General features: G+C 39.8%; 1 protein-coding gene across 3 annotated transcripts; it reads right to left on the bottom strand.

The window, feature by feature from the left end:
* Positions 1–127: 127 nt before the first annotated feature.
* st6galnac5b (ST6 (alpha-N-acetyl-neuraminyl-2,3-beta-galactosyl-1,3)-N-acetylgalactosaminide alpha-2,6-sialyltransferase 5b) lies at positions 128–20467 on the bottom strand. 3 transcript variants are annotated; one of them, XM_016674660.1, is made up of 5 exons: positions 20163–20467; positions 19498–19692; positions 10619–11028; positions 10040–10147; positions 128–2705 (listed from the first exon to the last, which is right to left on the bottom strand). In XM_016674660.1, the coding sequence occupies exons 1-5, from the start codon at positions 20175–20177 to the stop codon at positions 2702–2704; spliced, it is 732 nt and encodes a 243-aa protein (XP_016530146.1). In that variant the 5' UTR covers positions 20178–20467; the 3' UTR covers positions 128–2701. The 3 variants fall into 3 exon arrangements, with proteins under 3 accessions (XP_016530146.1, XP_007558741.1, XP_016530145.1); XM_007558679.2 differs by lacking the exon at positions 128–2705 and adding an exon at positions 5109–7990 and having other exon boundaries at positions 20163–20463; XM_016674659.1 differs by lacking the exon at positions 128–2705 and adding an exon at positions 7735–7990 and having other exon boundaries at positions 10044–10147; positions 20163–20466.
* Between the last annotated feature and the right edge of the window lie 2578 nt (positions 20468–23045).

Genomic DNA, 23045 nt, shown 5'->3' with positions numbered 1-23045 from the left:
GTGTGCACATCTTGCATTGAGTGAAAGTACAAAATGCAGAGAGACAATTGCAGAGAAACCAGTTTTCTGAGCAAAACTGGTTTTGCTAAGAGTAACAATTCTGCTTACTGAGTCATAACACTTCAAATCAAATCAAATCAAATTTTATTTGTATAGCACAATTCAGCAGCGAGGCATTTCAAAGCGCTTCACATCATAACCACAAAAGCACAACGTCATGCAACATAGAATCAACAGTCAAAACATTACATTAAGTCAAGTGCCATCATTAAATTCATAATTGGTTTTCACACTTGGAACTGGAACATAATTTCCCATCTCCAGTTAAGGCTGCAAAATTTGCTGTGTAGAAAATAAATGTTGAACATATAACCAATTTTCTTGGTACATGTGTTTCTTCTGTCTTGATATTCACACCCAAAGTTGAAAAAAATAAAATAAAAATCTTCCATGTCTCTGTCTCCATAACGATCTGTCTTCTTCTCTCAACCTGGACTCACGCTCACTGCTGAAGCTGAAAGGTCATCGTGTTGTTTAAGTCTCCCGACGTCGACAGCAACTGGAGCACCTCGTTGAAACTTTTCAAGTACTTTCTGAGAATTGCTCTCATGTTCAATTCAATTTATTCATTCGACCTCTTGGCCAGAATCCAGGTAAAGCAGCAGAAATCACTTCAGCCAAAAGTATTGCTCACTTTGTGGGCATCATTATGAAATTACTCCTCTTTGTTGCCCAGTCAAAGTCTAGCACAAAGTTATCAGCGCTGAAGACTTCCTGCTGTATTCACAGCATACGGTGGATTCAAAGCTATCTACAAATTTGCTTTGGTCAAATATATAAAATTCCAATAAAATACAAAAAAAAAGGTTTGTGACTGCAATGGGACAGAACGAGGAGAAAGTTCAAGGGTTGTGAATGATTTTACAAAGCCGTGCACACACACTCAATGCTCACATCTTATTTCTCGTAGTTTGTGTTTTGGTGTAAGGAAAATCCTGTGCAACGTTTCCTTTTATCTTGGAGGAGTTGCTTCTTCAAAAATTCCAAATACATTCAAAACAGTTTAACTTTAAAAAATACCTTTTGTTATCCCTGCATGCACCGTCAGTCGAAAACAAACATGCATGCATCATTTCTTAATGCATAAAAGCCTTAAGAACGATTGAAAAAAAAAAAGACACTCGCTGTTATTAGTTCTTGCATCATTCAGTAGGGGATGAAACACAAAGTGAACCTCAGAGGCATGCTGCAACAGCCTGCGAGGGGAAATTCAAACGTTATTCCTTATATTTAGCCTTACTTTGAACAGATAAAACAAAAGGCATGCATGCAAGTCGTCACTGTTGGTCTAATGCCTCTGTTTGAGGAGCCGTTTCTCTTTTTGTTTTTCTTTTCTTTTCTTTTTGGAAGCAGTTTGTTGAGTTTGGCACTTTGAGCTCTGATGAAACTTTTGTTTATCAAATTGAAATGTTCAGTTATTTTATTTTGTTTTTACTTCAATAGTGAAGTCACAGGGAAAACAATTTAGGCTTATACACAAAATTATGATTTTTATCTCTTAAATGAACAAAAAAAAAATTAAATACCCAAAATGAGCTGGCTGCCTGAGGCTTCTTGAGATCTAACGTTTCTCTAATACTTTCTCAGGCTTTTTAAACATCTATAGCAGTGTGTGAGAGCGTGTATTCGATTAAAATCCTTGCAGGATACCTTTTATGACTTAACAGTCTATTAAACATTCAGCTTATCTTTTAGTTTTGTAGCACTTTGCCACCTCATGAGAATCAACGAATTTTGTTGTCCTTTTTTTTTTTCTCGTTAAGCCTCCTAAGAAACGTGCTTTTCAGATATCAACAGTTCAATGGACTGCCAAACAGTCATGCCACCTTTCTGATGCACAAGTGGTATAATTTCACTAAATAACCTCATAACGATGAGTCCATCAGCTACACAAAGCAGCTGCTGAAAGAGAAAAGAAGATAAAGCAGCTTCCTTTTTTCCTTTCATTCAATTTTGATCTTTTTGCTCTAAAATTGAATCGGTGACGTCTGCTCTCGTTGACGTAACAGAACCTCTTGTCGTCCTGAAGTGGTTATGAAACCTCTCGCTCCCACTGAGCTCTCCTACTTAGCCTATGGATCACTAATTACGCAGCCGGGACAGTCCCAATGCAAACGTCTTTAGTGACATTACACCCCCAAAGTGTTGTGTCAGACCGTCCAAGTGGCAGAGAAGCTGGTAACAATGTGAGGGGAGATGAGGCACTGGAAAGAGAGAGGAGAAAAAAATTCTTTTGTTGCCGGCGTCAAATGTGGCTGCTCTAATAGACTGACAGGCTCTGCAGGGTTTTAGACTGAGCCAGAAGGAAATTGGGCAAAATGGGAAAATAACCCATAATTCATGCTTTTCTCCCCCCCAAGCAGCTAAGCTTCCTTCTTCCCAGTATCTCCATAAAATCACTAAGACACTCAGAAGACAAGCTTCACAGACGAGAGACGGACCTTCTGCTCTTGTACGTTTTCTCTTCTCTTTTGTCTTGATCCTCCGCCTCAGCGTCTGCCCCGCTGAGCCAAACTGTTAATCGGGCAAAGTTGCCACAGAGCACATCAAACCCGTGTAATTTCTCGACTTGATGTGGCACAAAGACGGGGGGATTTCACTGGAAAGCAGCAAATCCAGGGCTGGGGAAAAACGCTCAAAGTTAGCTGAAAAAAAAAAAAAGACACTTCAGTCAGATGACATCTGCTTCTAAATCTCAAAAATAATAATAATAAAAAAACCAACAGCACCAGACAATACAGTCAATGTTAAAATATTTTATAATTTAGAAGTCTTATTAACTAAAATGAAATGACTCTCTGATCAAGAAAAAACAACCATTCAGAATGAGGATTCAGGATTTCAGACTTATGAGAAAAAAATATATGTTTTCTTGATGAAATCACAAAGCATCCCATTGACCTTCGAAAATGAGACTTTCTCATTTTCCCTCATTATCAATACCAGCCATTCATCCACCCCTGTTCAATACCTTAATGGTCATGTGGGGCCATTCATTGGCTGAGAGGCATGGTGTACCCTTTAGGGGCTGCCAAGCCTTTCATGGGCAACACAAAGACACACAGGACAAACTAATTTGTCCACAGTCTCACGGAAGGGCAATTCAGATGGCTAATTAAGGACACACACTGTAAAAAACAGCTATCGGTTTCAGACAGCTTGACTGATTTAATCAAGTACACATTACCTAATTTAATTTATGAAAATATGTTAGCAGATCTTCAATTTAAAAAGAGAGAGAGAGAGAGAAACTAGAACTAATCAATTCTTTCTACATAAGAAAATGACTTACAGTGGTGATCCACAGAACAAGCCTACACCACAGCATGATACACGCTAAAAAAAAACCAGATCGTTTCATATAATGTCAATCTTTTTAGAGCATTATTTGCATTCTGTGTTTGTATAACTTATTGATTCATCAAAAAAAAAACTGTCTGAGTTGTAAATATTGTTTATGTCTGCTTAACATTTTTTCTTAAATCGATATGATTTTGGTTTTTTTTCTTTGCAAAACAAAGCAATTTGCAGAGCAGTGCTTTGTTAGCTCTTAGCTGAGCTTCCCTAAAGTAGTCCTGCGTTTGTTCTCCATGAGGCCAACAGACTGTGAAGACGAACTCAAAGGAAAGCTGCAGGGGCCCTCTGAGTTTCAGAGGATGTGAGCAAAACACTCCCATGTTTCTACAAGGACGTTTCCATTGTGCATGAGAAGAACATTGTGACTGTCACCTTCCTGACCTCACCAGCACTTTTTTGTTGTTTTTTTACACCAGTGGGAATAGCCCTATCCCAAGGACCTAAAATATGCTTTTGAAGTTATGCAGCATCTCTTCTTGGGAATTGGAGCAGACTCATGCTCAGTTAGGATCCAAACCCTAAATAAGACACAATTTGAAGTCACAGTGGTGACAGTTGGCAGCACTGGTGCCTTTCAGCAAGAAGGTCCTGGGTTTGATTCCTGGCGTCTTTCTGCATGGAGTTTGCACGCAGAAAGGGGTTCTCTCTGGGTACTCCGGCTTTCGCTCACACCGTTTGTCAAAATCCCCCTCAGGTGTGCGTGCATGATTGTTTGTCATGTGTGTTGGAACTTTATGAAAATGTTAAATCAACTTAATTGTGTAAAGACAATGATTTAATAACAAAAAAAATATATATATATATATATATTTTTTTTTTTACACAATATATATATATATATAAAACATGTTTTTTTGATTTTAATATAAATGATGAGGAAAGTTATATCAACTTAGTTAAAGTTGTATAAATAGCTTTGATTAAGTGTTTTGAATTTGACAGGTAAAATTGATGCAGCTTAACCAAGTTCAAGCAACAAGGAAACTGAATCAACTTTAGTGAGCAAGTCTTTTACAGCGCCTGCATGTTTTTGTACAGTGAGTGGGAGCAATTGGCATATCATGAACAACAACGTCTTGCAGTACTCACTGGCTGCAGTAATATTGTTATAATTAAAGCTTTAACACGAGAAAATGCCACTTAAACTCCTGCCCACTTCCATGACTTGTGGTCGTAAAACAGACTGCAATGATGATTAGTTTCCACCAGGAGGCAGTGCAGGCTCAGTAAAGGTTTAATATTTGCTTTAATACACTTTTTGGTGAATTTTGCCTCTAAAAATAGTGCATAATGTAAAGGTAGGCAAGATTTGGTGATAAAATGTGAATCTCAATGAACTCATGCAGGAACAGTTATCTCAGAACAATCACAGCTCTGCAGGATGGTGGCATTTTGCAGGCTAGCTGATAAGGCCGAGCTATAACAAATACAGCAGCTGTGCAACTGGGGAAAAGACAGGCTGCACTTATTGACAGCAGGTATGTGGATACGGTGGATGTGATATTTCTCAGAATGGATATTGCTGCTGAGGTTTTTTTTTCTTTTTTTTTTTTTATCCTGGTTGCCACTTTCTTCACTGAATGATCACAGCAAAACACAAGTCAGACCACAACAATTATGATGGCGGTAAGGTGGGGATGGTTGACTTTTCTGGCGGTTTGTCATCAGTCTACCTGATGGTAGCTGTCTACTCTCGTCTATTCCTTCGTATCTGTTTTTCTCAAACGATTACCTCAACATTACATTACAACTTTTCTGAAATGAAGTCATCCTGTAATTAATGTAGGCAGCTAATTTTTGGATTCTAAGTTGTTTTATTCTTTACCAGCAGCTGAGACAAATATTGATCTTAGATTCGGGTAGAAACACTTACTTTATTTTTGAAATGTTTCTAAAATCAGGGGAAATAAAACCTAAATTGACTCTGTTTTGTTGCAGGTTTACTTTTTATGCCTTTACAAAACAATATAACGTTTCTACCATGAAGGGCCTTTGATTGATGTGCGGGACGCACAGTGCAAATCTAAGAATGAATCAGTGGACTTTGCATGGCACCCCGGCGCTGCACGGCATTTTCCCAGAGCACCTGAGAGCTTTCTAACATTAGGATTCCACCTGAGTGCAAGCAGTTGTGGTTAAATGTGATTGAACAGGCAGCAGTCAGCGTGTTTGTCCGCAACTCGCCGCTATCCTCCTCTTCCTCTTCTTTTGCAGGGCAACACATTCTGAATGCTACTGCAGAGATTGTACCTGTCTGAGGAAATATGGTTTGACTCTTTGCTCACAGCAAGCTCCCCTTCTTCCCCACAGTCCTACACACTGAGACGGGATTATGGGTCTGGGCTGAGGACGCTGCTGGAGATGAGTTGATGTCATTTTGTCTTGTATTTAACTAGAAGAAAGTCTCTGAGGACTTTTCTGATATTTGGCGTTAATTACAGTTGTTTGGAAAATGAGCCACAATTTGCCAGGAAGAACCAATGGATACAAAACACGGGAACAAAAGACAGCAATTTTTATGTGTATTAATAAATTGCACTGAAATGGGGCTGTTGGTGGTATTAACCATTCTGCATGGACTTTGCATGTTCTCTTGTGCATGTGTGTGTTCTCTCTGGATACTCCAGCTTCCTCCCACACTACAATACTATGATTCTATGGAGAAAAGCCATCGATGGCATTTTTAAAAAATATCTTTTTCAGTGGTTATTACTTTTGTTCCGTGTGTTTGTGGACTGCCAGCAATAAAACCACTGTGGCCCTGATAGTGGAGTACTACTACTGTCCTGTTTCTCACAGTTCAGGTTACTTAAAAAAGTTTTAAATGATGGCCTTACTTTACACTTCAGCACAAAATTATTCAATCCACCTGCAAATGTATTTTTAAAGTAGTTTTTAAATTTACCAGTAGGTTTCCTCTAGCAGGATGCAACATAAATGTTTTTGAGCTGCCCAGTCTGAGTCTGTAGTCTGCAGAGGGAACTAAAGATTAGAGTGATGGTTAGAAGGCCACCAAATGTAAATGAAGACTTTTATTTATTCCCCTTTTACATTTTTCATTCATTCTTTGACATAAACGTTTTATTTGAATGAAAACAGTTTAAAATATAAAGCCAGCAGAGGCGTGAATAATCTACTGAAACGTAGCATCACAGAGATGTCTGTGCTGAGGTCTGGATCAGTCATGCTGCGCTTCAGTTCTGAAACATAAAGCTGTGCTTTAAGACAACAGATACTCATGACTCTGTTATGATATTCATCCTTTTATAGTTACAGTATGCTGCTGTTGTGACCCCATTCTGTCATGCTGCTATAGTCAGCCAGCAGGTAAAAGCAGCTTCTTCTATCATTTAGTAATTTCCCGAGCCAGGTCAAGGCAGAAGTGAACTAAGCCACGGCCTCGGGTCACCAGTCCATTACGGTGCCTACTAGAGCCATCGGCTTATCAAACAGTGCTGTAAGTAGTGCAGGGAGCAAGTATTTTACCCCCATGCCCTTAAAGGAAAAACCACCTAACATCTGCCATAGCGCATTTCGGATAACTGTCTTTTCCTGTAAGCATGACATTCTTTTTCTGAAATCTCATTTCACTCAAAACGTAATGCGACACACGCCCTCTAAAAAGTCCCACTTTTGTCTCATCAGTGCATTGAAATATTATCACAAAAAAAACGCATATCTTTAAGATTTTTTTTTTTTTTTTGAACAATGTTAGCCTGCCCTTTGTGGTCTTTTCGGTCAGCGGTGGTTTTCACTTCTGGCCTCCATTGGGTGTCAAATCCGCCCAAGATTTTTCTTATTCAAAGAACTGGAAAAGGCTCAGTAGCCCTTTTCAGGCTGATAACATGCCTACGGATTTTTGGCATTCCTGTTGGGTGAGTCCTGATGTGTCACCTTTTGCCTCAGAAATTTGCAGCACTGTTTCAAAAATAGAAAAAAAAAAAAAAAGAATTAAATGTATATTACTTATTTGACATTTAATTTACTAATATTTAATTTAATAATTGAAGTAATTTTTTTCATCATATTTCACACACAGTAACAGTTTGCAAATAGATCTAAAAAAGAAGTGAAGAATTTTCAATATATCTTTTTTTTTATTTAGTTACAGATTACAGGTAATTTATCCTAAAAGTTTTTTTTTTTGTTTTTTTTTTTTAATACATACAAAATCTAATACTGCAGTGTGATTCTATTTGAATGTGGTGTCCCAAACCTAGTCCAGTTCAACCTTGGGCCAACCCTGGTTGTTTCCCAGTGATTTCAAAGGGAATATTTTCTCTGGAAACTGGAAACTCTCTTCTGCAGGGATCGTCTGTGGAGACAGATTCAGGATCCGACTGGACTTGGGGCTCCTGAGCTGTTCGCATGTGTGACGGCAGGAGTGGGCGTCCAGTCCGGCTGGTAAAAGTGGATGTTCAGAGTCTGAGCCCACTTTGAAAACACAGTCTTCTCTGTGATGAATCGGTGGTGGCTTCCTTTTCGACTTCTCTCGTGAAGGAGGTACATGGCGCACTCGTCTGGCCCCGACGGCTCGTAGTAGTGATACGGGACCGTGGGACGTAAAGAGGATCTTCGTGGGGGGAAAGAGGGAGAGAGGGACGAGTTAGACTTGAAAGCGAAAGCGCGAGGAAGGAATGTGAAAGCAGTGCGGGGATAATTATGAGATGCAGGGGCGTAGAGAGGGGGAGTAGAAGAGAGTCACAGCGGGGAATGAAAAAAAAAAGGAGACAGGAACAAAGAGAAAACAGAGACATCAGAAGAATCTGAGCTCAAAGAGGCATTCATTATACGCTGTCATCTTCCCCTGATGCTCTCAGTCAGATCAAGCTTGGTGGAGGAGCTCGGTGTGACACATGGGCGTCGATGCAATCTGCCCTACATATTTCAAATCGTCTCTTGTGTCCTTGTAGCTTAATGTGAGAGTTATAGCGGCAGACATTTCGTCTGCCCTGTATGTGACAAAGGCAAACTAAACTCTGCTTAAGACTGAAAAAAGGTGGTTAGGGCAAGGGTATGCTTTTCACATTAAAATCACGCTCCAGCATTCACTGAATTCTGAGTAAGTTAGAGGCACAATTAAAGATGCATAGGATGAGATTTCCTTATACTGAAATGCAGACGCCGTTGTCAGGAAACGGAGCTGCAAAAGAAGAGTCGCTTGTGCTTCATGTAATGTTTGCCCCAGTTTTTTTTTTTTTTTTTTTCAAAGAGAATGTGACAATCTAAACCTACTGAGAAACGCGCCAATCGTGAGGCTCAGTTATTCCCACTGTCCTGGAGAAGCGGTGCAGAGAGCCGCCAAAATAGTAGTCATTAAATTTTATGGCGTTCAAAGCAGAGCGCAAAGTTTATGAAGCTGGAGAACGATTTCTTCTGTAAGATTTAACTTTGTGTAATTCACTTGCTGTGTACTGAAATGTGTCACTAGCAGAATTACCAGTGAGTCCTAACTCATTGCAGGAGAAACACGCTAACAACATTACCCAGCACTTCAGTAAAGAGGTCCGGGTGAAAACAGCAAGCAATCCAGGAAATGCAACGCGACAATGCCAGGTTTTTGTCGTACAAACAAAAAACCTTGACAAAACATTTTAAAACTTAAAAACTATAGAACTTAAAATACATACCTTGAGATATATCCTGCACGATTAAACTTAAAATCAAAATAAAAACACACAGCATAAGAAAGTTGCAATAACCCTGTTGCGAAAGCACTGACTTACATCCGTCAACTTTATTGAAGCAACTTTGAACTGAAAAAGAAGAATCTATCAGCAGAGTGCATCTCGACTTTGTACTTTTCCCCCACTCTAACCTTGCAAAACATATTAAAATCTATTCAATTTGGAAGACTGATTTTGTCAGACTTAGATCTGATCTGTAGCTTGAAGATAAAAACCTTAAAGGGAAGAAGAAATAATTAAGTTTGGGAAGAAGAACCCACTCCAAGTCCAATACCAAGCCTCGGAATAAAGAATCTCATCTCCAGTTTCTACAAGTTGAATCATCCTTCGCCTCACGTTTTATGCCCAATTTTCTTCCTTTTTTTTTTTTTTTTTTTTAAGCAAAAAGTGTTTTTCATTACATTTGTTATGTAATGGGAAAATGTTGGACAAAGACTGAAGACTGAAGACTGGGGTCTCTGTCAACAGTGAAGGAGGTGCAGAGTTTTGTGTCAAGTACAGGTTGTGTTTCACATGAACTATGGTTGTCTACTAATGTAGACCATGAATTACTGCATTCTTATATTACAGCGTACGCATGACAATGCTTTCTATGAAGTACAGGGCGGAGAATCAGCAATGTAAAAATATAATTCTTAAATCCCTCCCATCTAGGGATTCCCAGGTTTAGCATCAACATATTTCCTTTTCTTATTTAATCTCAGTTGAGTAAAGTACATTAGAGACAAGTCAGAACCACCCTGTGTTGTTGATATTTTTAGATTTTAGATTTGTTTGTTTTATTTTGTTTGTTTAATCCTTACAGGAGCAAACCTGTTGTATGCAAAGGTATCTTACAAAACGTGCTTGTCATACCGCTAACAATTCTGGATGAAAGGCTAAAACAAACTGCTGGGGAACCCAGCTTCCTGTTTAAATAAGATTTAGACACTAACCTACAGAAATCGGGGGGCACCATGCCGAACACGTTGATCCTGTCGCACAGCTCCAGGGCCATAGCCATGGTGAACCAGCCGGTGCTCAGCCAGGAGTTGGAGCTCTTTCTGGAATAAAGACAAGGGAAGGATTGCCATGTCTCAGTAAACACAGACGCGCAGCGTGCCTGCTTTTACAAACAAAGCGCAGCTGTTCCCCAGATTTTCCCTGCACTGTGCAGAGCAGAGGAAGGACATGAAGAAGTGTGACACATTTGCTCTGAGTGACTGAATTCTCATCCTAATGCACATCAGCTTCTCAACCTGGGGATTCATTGTTTACATGCAAATGAGTTCATATGAAGAGCCAAATTCACATCAGTCAAATGCCTTTATCTATTTATTCCACTTTTTTTTATAATGTTCATATTCAGCCGGTGTTTTTCCACAGTATAACTGCCTGTAATTTATACACAAAAAGAAACCAAAGTATTATAAATCTCATTTTTGTATTTTGTGAGCCGACGTCCTCGCAAGTACTTCCTGGGTCCCATGGTTTCTATAGCTTGCAAATAACAGCATCGCCTTGTGTACATTTACCTATCGATGCCTGTTTCCTTCTTGAACAACTCATCAAACTTCAGCATCTTGGACCGGGAGATCGTGTACACTTTAAGTTTGGGCAGCAGGTGTTTCAACAGTCTGAGCTTGTTGTAAACGTGGCCTCTGCCGTCCCGTCTCATGCAGCTGCTTGGACCCCAGAAGATGAACACCGTGTCCTGGCTCCCGTTGAGCAGCTCCTGTCTGCCCCGGAGCACCCTTTGCAGGCTGGAGTGAGCCACGATGCGGAGACTCGTGCGCCTTCCGACGTCCGGGTGGTGCCCCGCGCAGGGAGCGTCGTTCATTCGAATGACGCAGTCGGAGTGGTCGATTTCCTCGCCCCTGTTGCTGCCAGTCAGGTGGCCAGAGCTGGTCACCACGGCGCACGTCCTGCAGTGCATCTTTAGAGGCTGTAAGGAATAAATCAAAAGGAAATGAAGAAAAGCAGGATAGCACTGATGTTTAAAAAAATATTTTGGACTGTTGTCACACAGGGGTACAGCACCGTCCCAAAATATTCACATCTGTAGAACTTTTCAGATCTTTTTAATTGTACTGCTCAAGATCTTTTTTTTTCAAATGTTTCTATGTCAGCTTTGCCAAACAGTTTGAGCCTAGACAGATTGGATTATAAGCGCCTGTGAACATCAGTTTGACTAAGAAACTGTAAAACAGAGCACATGCTTTAAACTATTCAATTTTAACTTTGGCTAAGGCTACACAATAAATTACTACCATGTCATCATTCTAGTGTTATTATGATAAATATTCATATCTTAAAGGACCACTTGGAGAACAGTTAGTTGGCCTATTTATTCCAAGTGTTACAAAGATGCATTTGATGTAATATTTAGTTGGACAGAGAACTAGCAGGAAATCCTCACGCTGGACTTTAATGGCATTGTCCAAAATGCTAAAGGTCACAGAGTGATGGTCGTACAGAGAATACCATGCATCCCTACATCTGGCTGTATGTTTGTGGTTGTTGTTCTGCTTTAAGGTGAACCTCTGCCCTCGTCTCCAAAATGTTTTCCTCCAGGATTGTCCAGCTTCCTTTTAGTCGCTTCCTTTTGAGTCTGACAACTTCCATGTTCCTGCTACAAGAAAGTATCACCACGAAATGATCCCGTCACCATGTTTTAATATGAGGAGGATTTATTCAGGGAAGCATAGTGTTAGTTTTTCTTGTTTTTCTTCTAGGTCATAGTCTCAGTTGACTAGAGAAGCTTCTTGCTAATGTTTTTATTTGGTGACTTAAGTCTTTCTTAACGTCACTCTTCCCTATTCCTATCCTCAGGCCAGATTCCTGATTCCTCCAGTATTTCCAGCGGTTTGTAATTTTGTCACGATGACTTAGTGACGTTGTCCGATGCTTTTTGTGTCAGCAGTGCTACTGCCCTAAAATGTTGATGTCTGTTTTGCATTTCTACTGATTATGGGGCATAGCATAAGGAGGACTTTACTCGGGGCTCTATTTTTTCCAGAACGACCACTGATCTCCTGCCTTCATATAACAACCCACACTGAATTAAAAGTATTCTCTCACACTGCACTATCATTGCGTATTCAAGTGGTCTTTCACACAAAATGTCCTTCAAGCTGACAGAAACTTAGTTATTGGTGAGCATTATCAGCATCGTGGAGAAGAAGTGAAAAGTTGTAACACGGGCTTCAACTCTGTTGAAGAGAAGCTGAATTTTCTTTGTGTGTGTGTGTGTGTGTGTGTGGGTGTGTGTGTGTGTGTGTGTGTGTGTGTGCGTGTGCATGCGTGTGTGTGTCCAAACAAGCTCTTCTGAGTTGGAAAAGGAAGAGGTCGGATGGTGAATGATCCGACAGCAAACACCCAAAGACTCCCCGCATGAATTATTCCCAACCTTAATGGAGAGCTCCATCAGAATTCTGAACCGGGCTCTGAGCTTCACACTCCGCCAGTTCCTGAGGTGCAGATAGATGAGCGAGTGAGTCTGTCTGTCTGCATACACACAGGTGAGATTACAAGCAGCGCAGGCGCTACCGCTCCTGCCGCTGTATCTACAATAATAAAACTGCTATCCATGTGACTCAAGCACTGAATAATTTCGTGGCGTGAGTGTGTGTTGTGCTGCATGCGTTTCCCGGTGAAACGTTTAAGCGTGGTCGCAGAAAATGAAGTGGCTAAAATCCAGCAATTTACAATGTCTTCTGCAAAAAAGAAACAAATACACAACCGCAGTCAAGCCAGACTTCTTTTCCAACCCATCTCTTCACAGGAACTATCTCATCAGGACGTGTGCTGCTCTGCGTGAGCAGACCCAATTCCTGAATACCAGGTAGGTTGGAGCAAATTACACACCTCGCTGCACAAACCCGCCTATCCTCTCTCCAGCTGGGAGAAGTCCTGTTCATTTTTGTTCTTTTCATTTCTACCAACAAAAGATAGAGACTCCTTTTCCCTAATCACTGTCCTACCAACTCGTTCCTAAGCATTTGGTGATTTTAATAACTGGGAAACCAAGGGACAAACACGCAAGAGCCAGTTTGGAGGCTGCACTGCTTCAATTTGAGTCAAAAGAGTCTGCTGGAAACTGAAAGTGTCCTTGAACGTGACTCTGCAGCTCCTGCTTCCTGAGCCTCTCTGACAGCTTGATTATTCCACATCAAAGGGAAAAGACCTTTCAAAATCAAGTGAAAAAACCTGGAGATGCAACCCACAGACTGCTGAATAAATAAATGTTGGCTGTGCAGCAGCGCACTTTGGGGAGAACAAGTATTCGAAGTTAACTTCACCATAGCTAAAAATTTAAGAGGCGAGTGCTTCTTAAATGTCCATGTGCTTATAGAGTTATTGGCAGTGTCTAAGAATATACTTGCATCATTGTGTTAAAACTGGCTTAATGTTACCAGGCCATAGAAATCGATACGGTTAAGAGGAGAAACAGAAAAATAAGAAAGTTGGAGGATAGCTTTAGTTCCCATTTCCATCAACAACTCTCAGACTGACTCTATGTGCATCTCCGTCATCCCAAATACACATCATGACAGCAAACAGAGGAAAACTCAACTGTCAGTATTACTGCACAGGAACCTGCACTGAGTCACAGTGAAACGCTAGTCAGTTTAAAGAGGACATAAAATTACAAACACATAATATAGGCTTTTGTGGAGATCAGAAATTAGACTAAAATGGAGCCGTTTTTATGGCAACGCAATAAGACGCAAAACAAATCTTGTTGCTTTATTATTAAAAAATAATTGTGTTCTAAAGCAAAATGCTGAAAAATACCAACCATTAGTCCTCAAAAAACCTCCTAGATCAAAATAACAAAAGAGACAAGTAGAACCGCCAACATTTCCTTTGAATGATCTGTTTAAATTTATTCCAGCCTCATTCCTCCCAGCTGTAGCAGGATGTGTGTGCAGCTGCTTTGTCACTGTGAAGCTGCACTATATGAATGATTCTCTAAGTGTTTTTTTTTTTAATAAGTCTTTTCTTCTAGCATTGCTGAAAGTATCTCTGACAAATTATTTTTCATCTTACAGTCCATTTTCCAAAAGACTACATCGGATTGAAGTTTATCTATAGACGCATTTTTCATAATCAGCTCATTCACAGTCAAGGCTGCTTATGCAGCTAAGCTCAAAGATGAGGATGATTTTTTTTTTTTTTTTTTCAGGTGGAAGAGGCACAATGATTACCTCTGCAAGAGCTTGTCAGAGTGCAGACATCTCATTTTATTTAATGCTGGTTTTGAAAACATCGTCAAGTGCTGATGTTCCTGCTTTCTGATTTTCTTTAAGGATGGATGGATGGATGGATGGATGGATGGATGGATGGATGGATGGATGGATGGATGGATGGATGGATGGATGGATGGATGGATTTTTGCAGGGAAATAAAGCACAAAGTTTGTTTTGGGGTTGTACAATAATAATGGTGCAAATGTGAAAAAGAAAAATGCTTTCCAGTTCTAACATTATTTATTTTATAATGTGTCAAAAGGTTGAGTAGTTTCGGCAGTTTAAATGAAAATGCTTTACAAAGCAAACTCTCTTTCATGATTTTTGTTTTGTTTGATCTTCAAAGACAAATTATGACAATGAAATAAACTTTATAGTATAGGGCCTATACTATAGGCCATACTCTATGCTTACTTGCTTGCTAATAATTTCCACCCTTTTGTTTTTGGTTCCAGAGTAAATTCAGCCTCGTTCCAAACCTCTTAAGGACGTACTTTCACCCTCACTGCCCTCATCTTCTTCCTGAGTCTCGCTCTCATTCTCATCTCTCTCACTGTCTCCTGGCAATTATTCATGCCGCTCGTCATCTTTGTTTTTAATTAATTTAAATTTATCTTCACAGTCCTCAGCTGGAACTATGATTTCCGGCCTCTGCTACTTAAAGGTGTGTAAAATGAGACTGAATATGTCAAATTACAAGCTGTCAGTAATAAAGAACTATGGCTACAGGAATAAGTTATTTCCTGAACTTAACTTTGTTGTAGTGTGTCCTATTGTCAAGATAAATTAGTAAGAAAGTAGATTACAAATTGTTTTTGAGCAAGACACCTAATGCCCACCTTTAGGTGGATTTAAAATGTGAACATCATGGGAATAAATCAAAGAAGCAAGCTCAGTGCAGGGTTGGTAAAGTTTGTTTTACGAGCTATTTCTGCATACTCAGAAATTACTTTAAAGAGTAAATAGAAGAGGTTTCCTGATCTCATTATGTGCATTAGAACAACACCAACGTGTAATAAAGCCCAGGAAGAATAGACTCATCACAAATCTTCACATTCTTGCTCTTACACAAGATTCGTGATTACCAGAGTTTCTTAAGGCCAGCATAGATTGACTCTGATAACAGCAATTTACAAGTCGATACCTGTTTCCTATACGATCGCTAAAACATCATAGAAGAAAAGATGAGGAGTGGAAGAGAGGAATCTAGCAAACGTGTGTTAGGGAGTTCAAACTCCAACGTGAGAGTAAGCACCCATTTGGAAGCGTCTGGATGCGCGTGCTTATCTCTACAGCTCCTATTACCGCAGCTTGTCAAAAAGAAGACAGTCGGGTGGAACAGCCTTCAAAAACCTGCAGACACTGCGGAAGGCAGGGAGAGATCCAGTGCACACTGTGTTGTTTGGGGGGGGGAAGAATTACAATCAGCTGCTAGGAAATAAAACAGCAATGACCTACCGCCTTTTAAATGATTTGATATAAAAATAATTAATCATCTTTTGCAGTGTCACTGCAGAAAGCTTTATACCTAATGAACTTTTACACATCTAGTCATGTTGATACCACAAACTCATACGACATTTAGATTGTATAACTAATCAGGAAAGCAGACCATGATAACTTTGGAGGAGTTGCAGCGATGAGCGCCCCAGGTGATAAAATCTGTTGATAAATACTTTTAGGGGGATGCAAAAGCTATAAAGCGAAGTTCACCTTCCCATAGGATAATGACCGTAAACAGAGCCTTAGTCTAAGCAGAATGGTTTACATCAACCACATGAAGTACACGTACTTTAAGGGCAACAATACAACATGAGAAAATACTGTGCAGTTATCAAAAACTGATCGTTTGTCCTTCTCTTTACTGTTATGCACTACTTCGTCTTTGTCTTGCACGTAAAGTCGAGAAATACATTGAAGTTCACTGTTGCAATGTGACACAATGTGGAAAGAGAGTGTAGATTCTTTTGAAAGGCTCTGTAGTCACGGCCTCTTCAAGCAACATCCACTCGTGTGTTGAGTTAGAGCATAAAACTGGTCTAGACAGTGCACCAAACAGACCTCATTTTCAAGCATGAGGTATGAAATTTTAATACTGTTTGAGCATTTGCATGGAGTTGTCTGCATTAGCGTTCCAGAGATATGCGAATGTGTGCATAAGAGTGTGTCTGTGCACTTGTGTCAAAGCCAAGAGTCCCTCAAGCAGCAGAAGCCCTCAGATGACACCGAGGGGAACCGCTCAGACGGATGCGTTCACTTTAGAGCATTTGCCTTTCTGCATTCCAGAAAGACTAATCAGAGTTTGCTCTGGTTAGTCTTTCTGGGAAGACAGCAGCAGCAGAAACTAAACACTACCATCAGATGGAAGGTGAAACTCTTAAAATCTCTGCAAAACTCCAAACTCCGCACTATTCTAAACGAGGCAACAGAGAGTTTAAGCAGCTGACACAAAGCTCTACCCAAATCAGCGGCAACCTCACGATCTCCTCTCGTTGGTCATTAGGCAGTCGGCAGCAGTAGCCGAACAAGTGCTCTCCTTCTAAATCCTCCCCTTCTTCAATGCTGTCTGAGCAACACTCCAGGGTCTAACTGTATATCTTTCTCTCTGAGGGGGGAGGCAGGATGTGCGAAGACTCGGTAACAATATGGGTGTGAGTGATGGGCTTGTGCATTCATGAGGCAGACACAAAGAACACAGCAGACGTGTAGCATATTTTAAAAGGAATTCCACTGGAAATCCCTCCAGTTTTTGTGCATTTGTCGCTAAATAATGTATGGTGAACACATTAATTATGAATTGTAAAGGGGATTAAAGTACAGGATGAATTTAGGGCTGACTCTATCCCAGCAAATTCGGCTTTTTACTTTAGATCTTGAGAAGGGGATTGGAATCTTAAAGAACGTTTTCGGTCAGAATGTTGTACTCAGAAACCTTTTTTGTAAAATAAATTCTACTGTTTTTATTTCAAAATGTTGCAAATCAGAAACCTATAAAGCAACTTGCAAATGTATTCATTCCCTTTTTTTTCATGCTATCACCACAAACCTCAGTGTTTTCATTCGGATTACACAGCTTACCCTTTATACGACTGTAAAAACATGTACTTTTGTATTCAGTCCCCTTTATTGTGATTCACAGAGATAAAACTAAATCCAGCCTGCCTGAATATAAATGCACATCAAACTTCTCAAATGTATGTTTGGAAAATACTGTGACAACTATCATTCAGTGCAGTTTCAAAGTAGTTATTAATTAATCTACACTCATGATTGTGGCTGTAATGTAACACAGTATGAAAAGGTTTAGAGGGCATAAATACTTTTGCCAGATCATATCAAACTTTAATAGTGCAACAGAATTCGGTTTAACAGAAGTTTAATATTAGATATATTAGTCTATTTGGCAGTTTATTTTTTGTTTGTTTTGCTTTTTAACAAAAATCTGTATCTTAGTATGTTAGTATAAGCCATTTGAGTTGCTTTTGGACAAAATGTGCTACATAAATGAAGTTGCTTCACCTTGAGGGATCCCGACTCAATCTTTAGCTTCTAATTTTTCATTCTTGCATTTCTAAACAACCATTATATGAGTTTGACCTGATTTGGCTTTAGGTCATAGTCTAACTGAGCTGAGCATCCGTACATGAATACTGAACTGAACACAAATGCGTACAATTAAAAGAGGAAAAGTAATTAGATATTTAAAATATGCAACGGTTTTCAAATTTGTTTCACAGCTACATTTTCATGCACCCGTGAACATGGAAAATTTACATAAATAAATACTCAAAAATTAAATCAGATGATGATTACAGAAAACAAAACTTTCCAGTTATGGCAGAGACAAAACATAGCGAATGTTTAAATGCAAATGATTTGTTTTTTTTTTTGTTTGTTTATTTGTTTTGCACATTTTCTGTGCAGCACCAATCAGATCCATCAGTTGGGTCGCAAATGTTTCTCATTTACATATACGTCATTTTTAAGATATGAAATGAGATATGAGAATACAAAACTTGAAAAACGAAGGACAGATGTAAGATCAACATTTTTTTAAAAAAACTGAAAAAAAAAACAGTTTTATTAGAGACTAAAACTGTGGAGAAGACAGAAATATGCATCCGGTTATTAAAGTGAGTGCAAAAATGGCACTTTTACATAAATGTCAAGTAAACTGTTGAACGCATATTTTATTCAAAATGATAACACATAGACATTCTAAACATGTAAACAATATAGATCCATTGCTTGATATTTACTATCATCCCTACTTTGTGAGTACTTGTTTGTTTTGTTTCACGGGCCTGGATAAAAAAAAAAAAAAAAAATCTGGGGAAATTATTTTTGGAAAGATCTAGAATATAAGAAAGTTTTATCCAAAGTGACATAATAATGTGAAAATGGCAAAGTAATTTGAAAGTGAACATCAGATGACTTAGAAGGAAAGCTACTTGTCAGTTTCTGTCGGAGGTGACAAGAGTCAAAGTGTAGGAAAAGAGCGCAGGCACAGATGGAAGTACAAATAACGAGAGGTCGGTTAGTACAGGGTAGGTGTTAGGGAAGGAGAGGCTCTCCGAAGAGCTGGATCTCACGAAGACAGACAGGAAGTCACCGGTTCTAGTAGAGTTCCAGCCCTGGCCTCGCCATGGTGTACGACCATATTTTCTTGAAAGGAGCTACTTGCTTCCAGTTCCATGCAAATAAGGAATAGATGTAATTTGTGGCACAACAGGATAGATTTTTTTTTTTCACTGTGACCCTGACTAACATAGAGGCACCCAGAGCAAAAAGCAGTAATTCCAATGTCAACACAATGCAACTGCCGGTTCTTGTATAAAAGGTTCCCTGGGTGACCCTGTCCATATGCGATACAGTCCCACAAAAAGCACATAAAACAGCAATCCTCTCCACAGGCCGCATGTGTGTAAGAACAGAAGATAACTTGCTTACGATGCCACCTACAAATCCTTATGCTTTTTAACTGGTGCTTGTACGACAACACCAACACTGTTTGCCCAAATTTGGACACTCGGTCATTTGAATTTTCATTATCGTAAGAGATGGATATACTTGAAAAGAATATCTCAGAGGGTGTATGTAAATCAGGTACTGTTGTGTGAAATTAATCAGATTGTCACTCTGCACGTGTGATGCATGATTACCTTCAGGTCCATGATACCTGCAACCCCTTCCAAAGTGGAAACTTGCACACTCTGCTTTCTCTTTGTGGACCGAGAGTCCTCGTGGTGGGAATGCAGTGATCTGGACGCAGAGGAAGGCGATCTCCCACCAGAGCTGCTGTTGTACACAACCATAAATCCTGTAACCATGGTAACGATGATGATGCCACCAACCCCCTGACATTTGAAAAAGATGGGGGGGGGAGGGGATAAATAAATCAATAATCTCATGATATTAACAGGAAGATTAGAAGACATTCAAACTAGAGAAAGGGTAATTGCGACAACCGCACATTAAAAGCTGCAAAAAGGAAACGTCAGCTGTGCCTCTCAGCTGCGCTCACCATGCTCTTGGAACAGGAAGCAGCATGTTTCGGACTGCTCAGTTCTAATGTGCTACAGGCTAATTATATCTTCACTCAACAACAACAACAACAACAACAAAAAGTTCACAAGGATGCGCTCTTATAGGATCATCCTTCATGAATATTATAAATATGTTGCTGCACAGTGCAATTAGGTCACAGTGGATAGAGAACAGTATGCAACTCATTTCTGAGTGGCATAGACGACAAAGCTCCACACAACGCAACACAATCCTTCAAGACACTTTCCCTCCCCACCCAGCGTTCCCCGGTCTAAATCACCACTCTTATCTTCATCTTGATTCCCTCCCTCGTTGTTTCAGCGCGCACAGCGAGTCTTCATCCTACCGGGAACCAGAGGCGTGAGGGACTCCTCAGCATGCGCAACGCTGGAGCGGTCGGCAGCATCGCCGGGATCAGCGCGCAGCAAACAGAGAGCGACGCTCCAATACTCCGCTACCCCAGCCTCCTTCTGCAAAGCGCTCCTCATGGTCCTAAACACATCACACTCCACCAGCATGCTCCGGTTTCTGGTTTTACACACACGACTTTCGATGGTGTGTTTGGCATTCATTGCAGGCACATCTCTGCTGGAGGAGCCCCAGAAGCTGTACGGTGTGTGCTTTCCGTGCAGGTTTCTACGCGGCTGCATCAGGACTTTTCAATCATCTCAGTGTGAAAGTATGCAGATAATAGTAGGCATTTGTAAAGGAGAACACACACACACACAGTCTATTCTGCGGATCAATTGCACTGATTAAGTCGGTCGTGTGTGGGAACATTTTTCATCTAAATAAAATAGCATGATGAATTAGTTTCATGATAACGTGCACGCAAAACGGTACAAGTAAATAAATAACATAGCAGTAAAACATATTTTAAATCTAAGAAAATGAATCAAATAAATTCTGTAAGCCTTCAAAATAAAAATGTTTCAAATGCTGCAAACTTCTGCTTTTGAAAAACATCTGATTTAAGGCACGCTCGAAGGAAATAGCGTTATCCACATGGGTCTGCTGCTATTTGGGCTAAACTTTTCACTTGGAAAATTAATTTAATGTAACCTTGGAAGATATTTAATGAGTCTCTGATGGTTGGTTCATATGCGTGCGGGCTGGGAAGCAATAAACATGCAACATCAACACAAGAGAAAGTTATGTGAGCAGACCAAACTATGAATATTTCATTTCTGCAGCAGTTTTTTAAAAAAATGACAGTGCATCTCACACGCAACACAGATGCTCTTCTGAAAGACATAGATCCTGTCCCTCTGAATTTATTCCAATTACGCAGCTAAAGTGGGAAAGACTATAGAATCTTAATGTCATTCCTTATTTTAACTGGATGTAGCTACTTAGTCTTTTGTAAAATAAAAAATAAAAATAAAAAATAGAAAAAAATAGATTACCTTTGATTCTGTGTGCAGCCATGAAAACAATCTAAATAGAGCTGATCTTGTGAGGCCAAGACAACTGCAATCAAATGTTGGCTTCACATCAGTGTTCATTTCAGTCTTGCACAACTTGATAACACTGGATTCCTGCTGTAGTTGGAGAGCAACTTAGCGTGTATGTTGAAGTGACTCACTGCACTCACATATGAGTCATACTGAGCTGGCTGAAATCTTGCAAAATAAATATAAATACCAAATGCATTTTTTTATGCTTCCTACCTCTCTCTGTCATCCATATGGCAACATCATAAATGCAGTCATCAGACTGCCTGCATCAGAAGAGATGAAAACATCCAGAAACCTCTGGCCATTGTAAACTGGCGGGGATTGGTAGCTTTCAGTCAGTTGTTTTATAATTCAAGGAGACCCTGAGGTCTAAAATGCATCTCAAAGCAGAGCTCCAGAGGGAGCAAACCCAGTAAACTACAAGGGAAATGGCTAAGAACAAAAGCTTTTTTTAATTAACTCCAACCTCTTATCAACAGAGGCACCAGTCAGCAGCTTTGCTGAGCCAAATACAACACAAGAATATGGTAAGCTGTTAGCCTTGTGCATTGCATTTGGAACAAGAAAACCTTGTTGTTACATATCACATTGATCAGGTAGAACATAAACCTGAACAAAACAAAGCAAACAAACAAAAAATAACCAAGAAGCTAGTAGTATGTTGCTACAAATAGTATCAGCCTTGTGTAATATGTCTAAATTTGCAAACAGGCCAAATAAAGTTGAACTTGCCTAGGCCAGTATAGTGAGATTTAGAAGACAGGAAAATTCTCATTGTGAAGTGCAATGGTTAATTAAAAAAAACCGACAGGCAAAACTTAGCCTCCTGAGACCCGGGCTTTTGTTTGATGTGCATTTTTTATGTCTCCTTACTATTTGGGATTAGTATGACCTAATTTTAGTTGAAATTAAATTTTAGCTTTCTATGTGCTCTTGAACTATGCCAAAACCAATGCCCTCATATGAGGACAGTGGGTCTGTTTTTGCATATACATTTTTTCCTTGCCATTTGGGATCATAAGGACCCAATTAGCCTAAAAATGAAATTTTAGCTTTCTACAATAAGTGGTTATCTCAAAACCTAATGTCCTCATATGAGGACATTGGGTCTATCTGTGTGACGATAAGACCATTCAATCAATGTTATTATTTACATCTGTGTTTCACAGTATGTACATTTACGCTGCTTTCTGTCCAGACTTTCACAATGAAGCCACCATTGGTTAATAAAGTACAAAAGTTTATTTTATATTGCCAACAAACACAAAAGTGCAAATAAAAGTGCAGCTTTTGCATGGAAAAGTGCAAAGTTTATGAACTTCATTATGAACATGTCATAGTAAACTCAAACAAACATTCAAGTATTCAAGTAGTCCTATTGGCCTCCGTGAAAGGCTTCATAGCAGTTGCGCCAACTTTGCAGGCAAAGGAACACATTGCATGTCAGACAGCGTACACGGGATTTCCCAGCGCAGCCTTGTTGTCTGCAACGCATCGGGTTCTTGAGATCAGCAACTTGCAGATGAGCAGCAGAAGTTGTGCGCGCTGAGATGTGGGGGATTGGCGTGACCAGGGCTCTTTGGCCAGGTTGTGGACAGCATGCACTCTCTTCCTCTGCATCTGTGACATCACACTTGTTGAGGAATACCTGAGCCACGTCCATGGGGAACGCGAGGAACGTCAAGATAGCCTTTCTTGGGGTACCA

The sequence above is a fragment of the Poecilia formosa genome, unplaced genomic scaffold (assembly GCF_000485575.1).
Source record: "Poecilia formosa unplaced genomic scaffold, Poecilia_formosa-5.1.2 Scaffold98, whole genome shotgun sequence".
NCBI classification, from domain to species: domain Eukaryota; kingdom Metazoa; phylum Chordata; class Actinopteri; order Cyprinodontiformes; family Poeciliidae; genus Poecilia; species Poecilia formosa.
This window is presented reverse-complemented; position numbering and strand designations above follow the sequence as displayed.

Bases quoted from the DNA above. Each gene is read 5' to 3' on its own strand.
- st6galnac5b (XM_007558679.2), bottom strand. The intron at 11,029-19,497 runs GTAATCATGCAT...TATTCCTTACAG, and splicing joins CAGGTATCATGGACCTGAAG to CCTCTAAAGATGCACTGCAG. The intron at 7,991-10,039 runs GTTAGTGTCTAA...CCCCCCACGAAG, and splicing joins GTGCCCCCCGATTTCTGTAG to ATCCTCTTTACGTCCCACGG.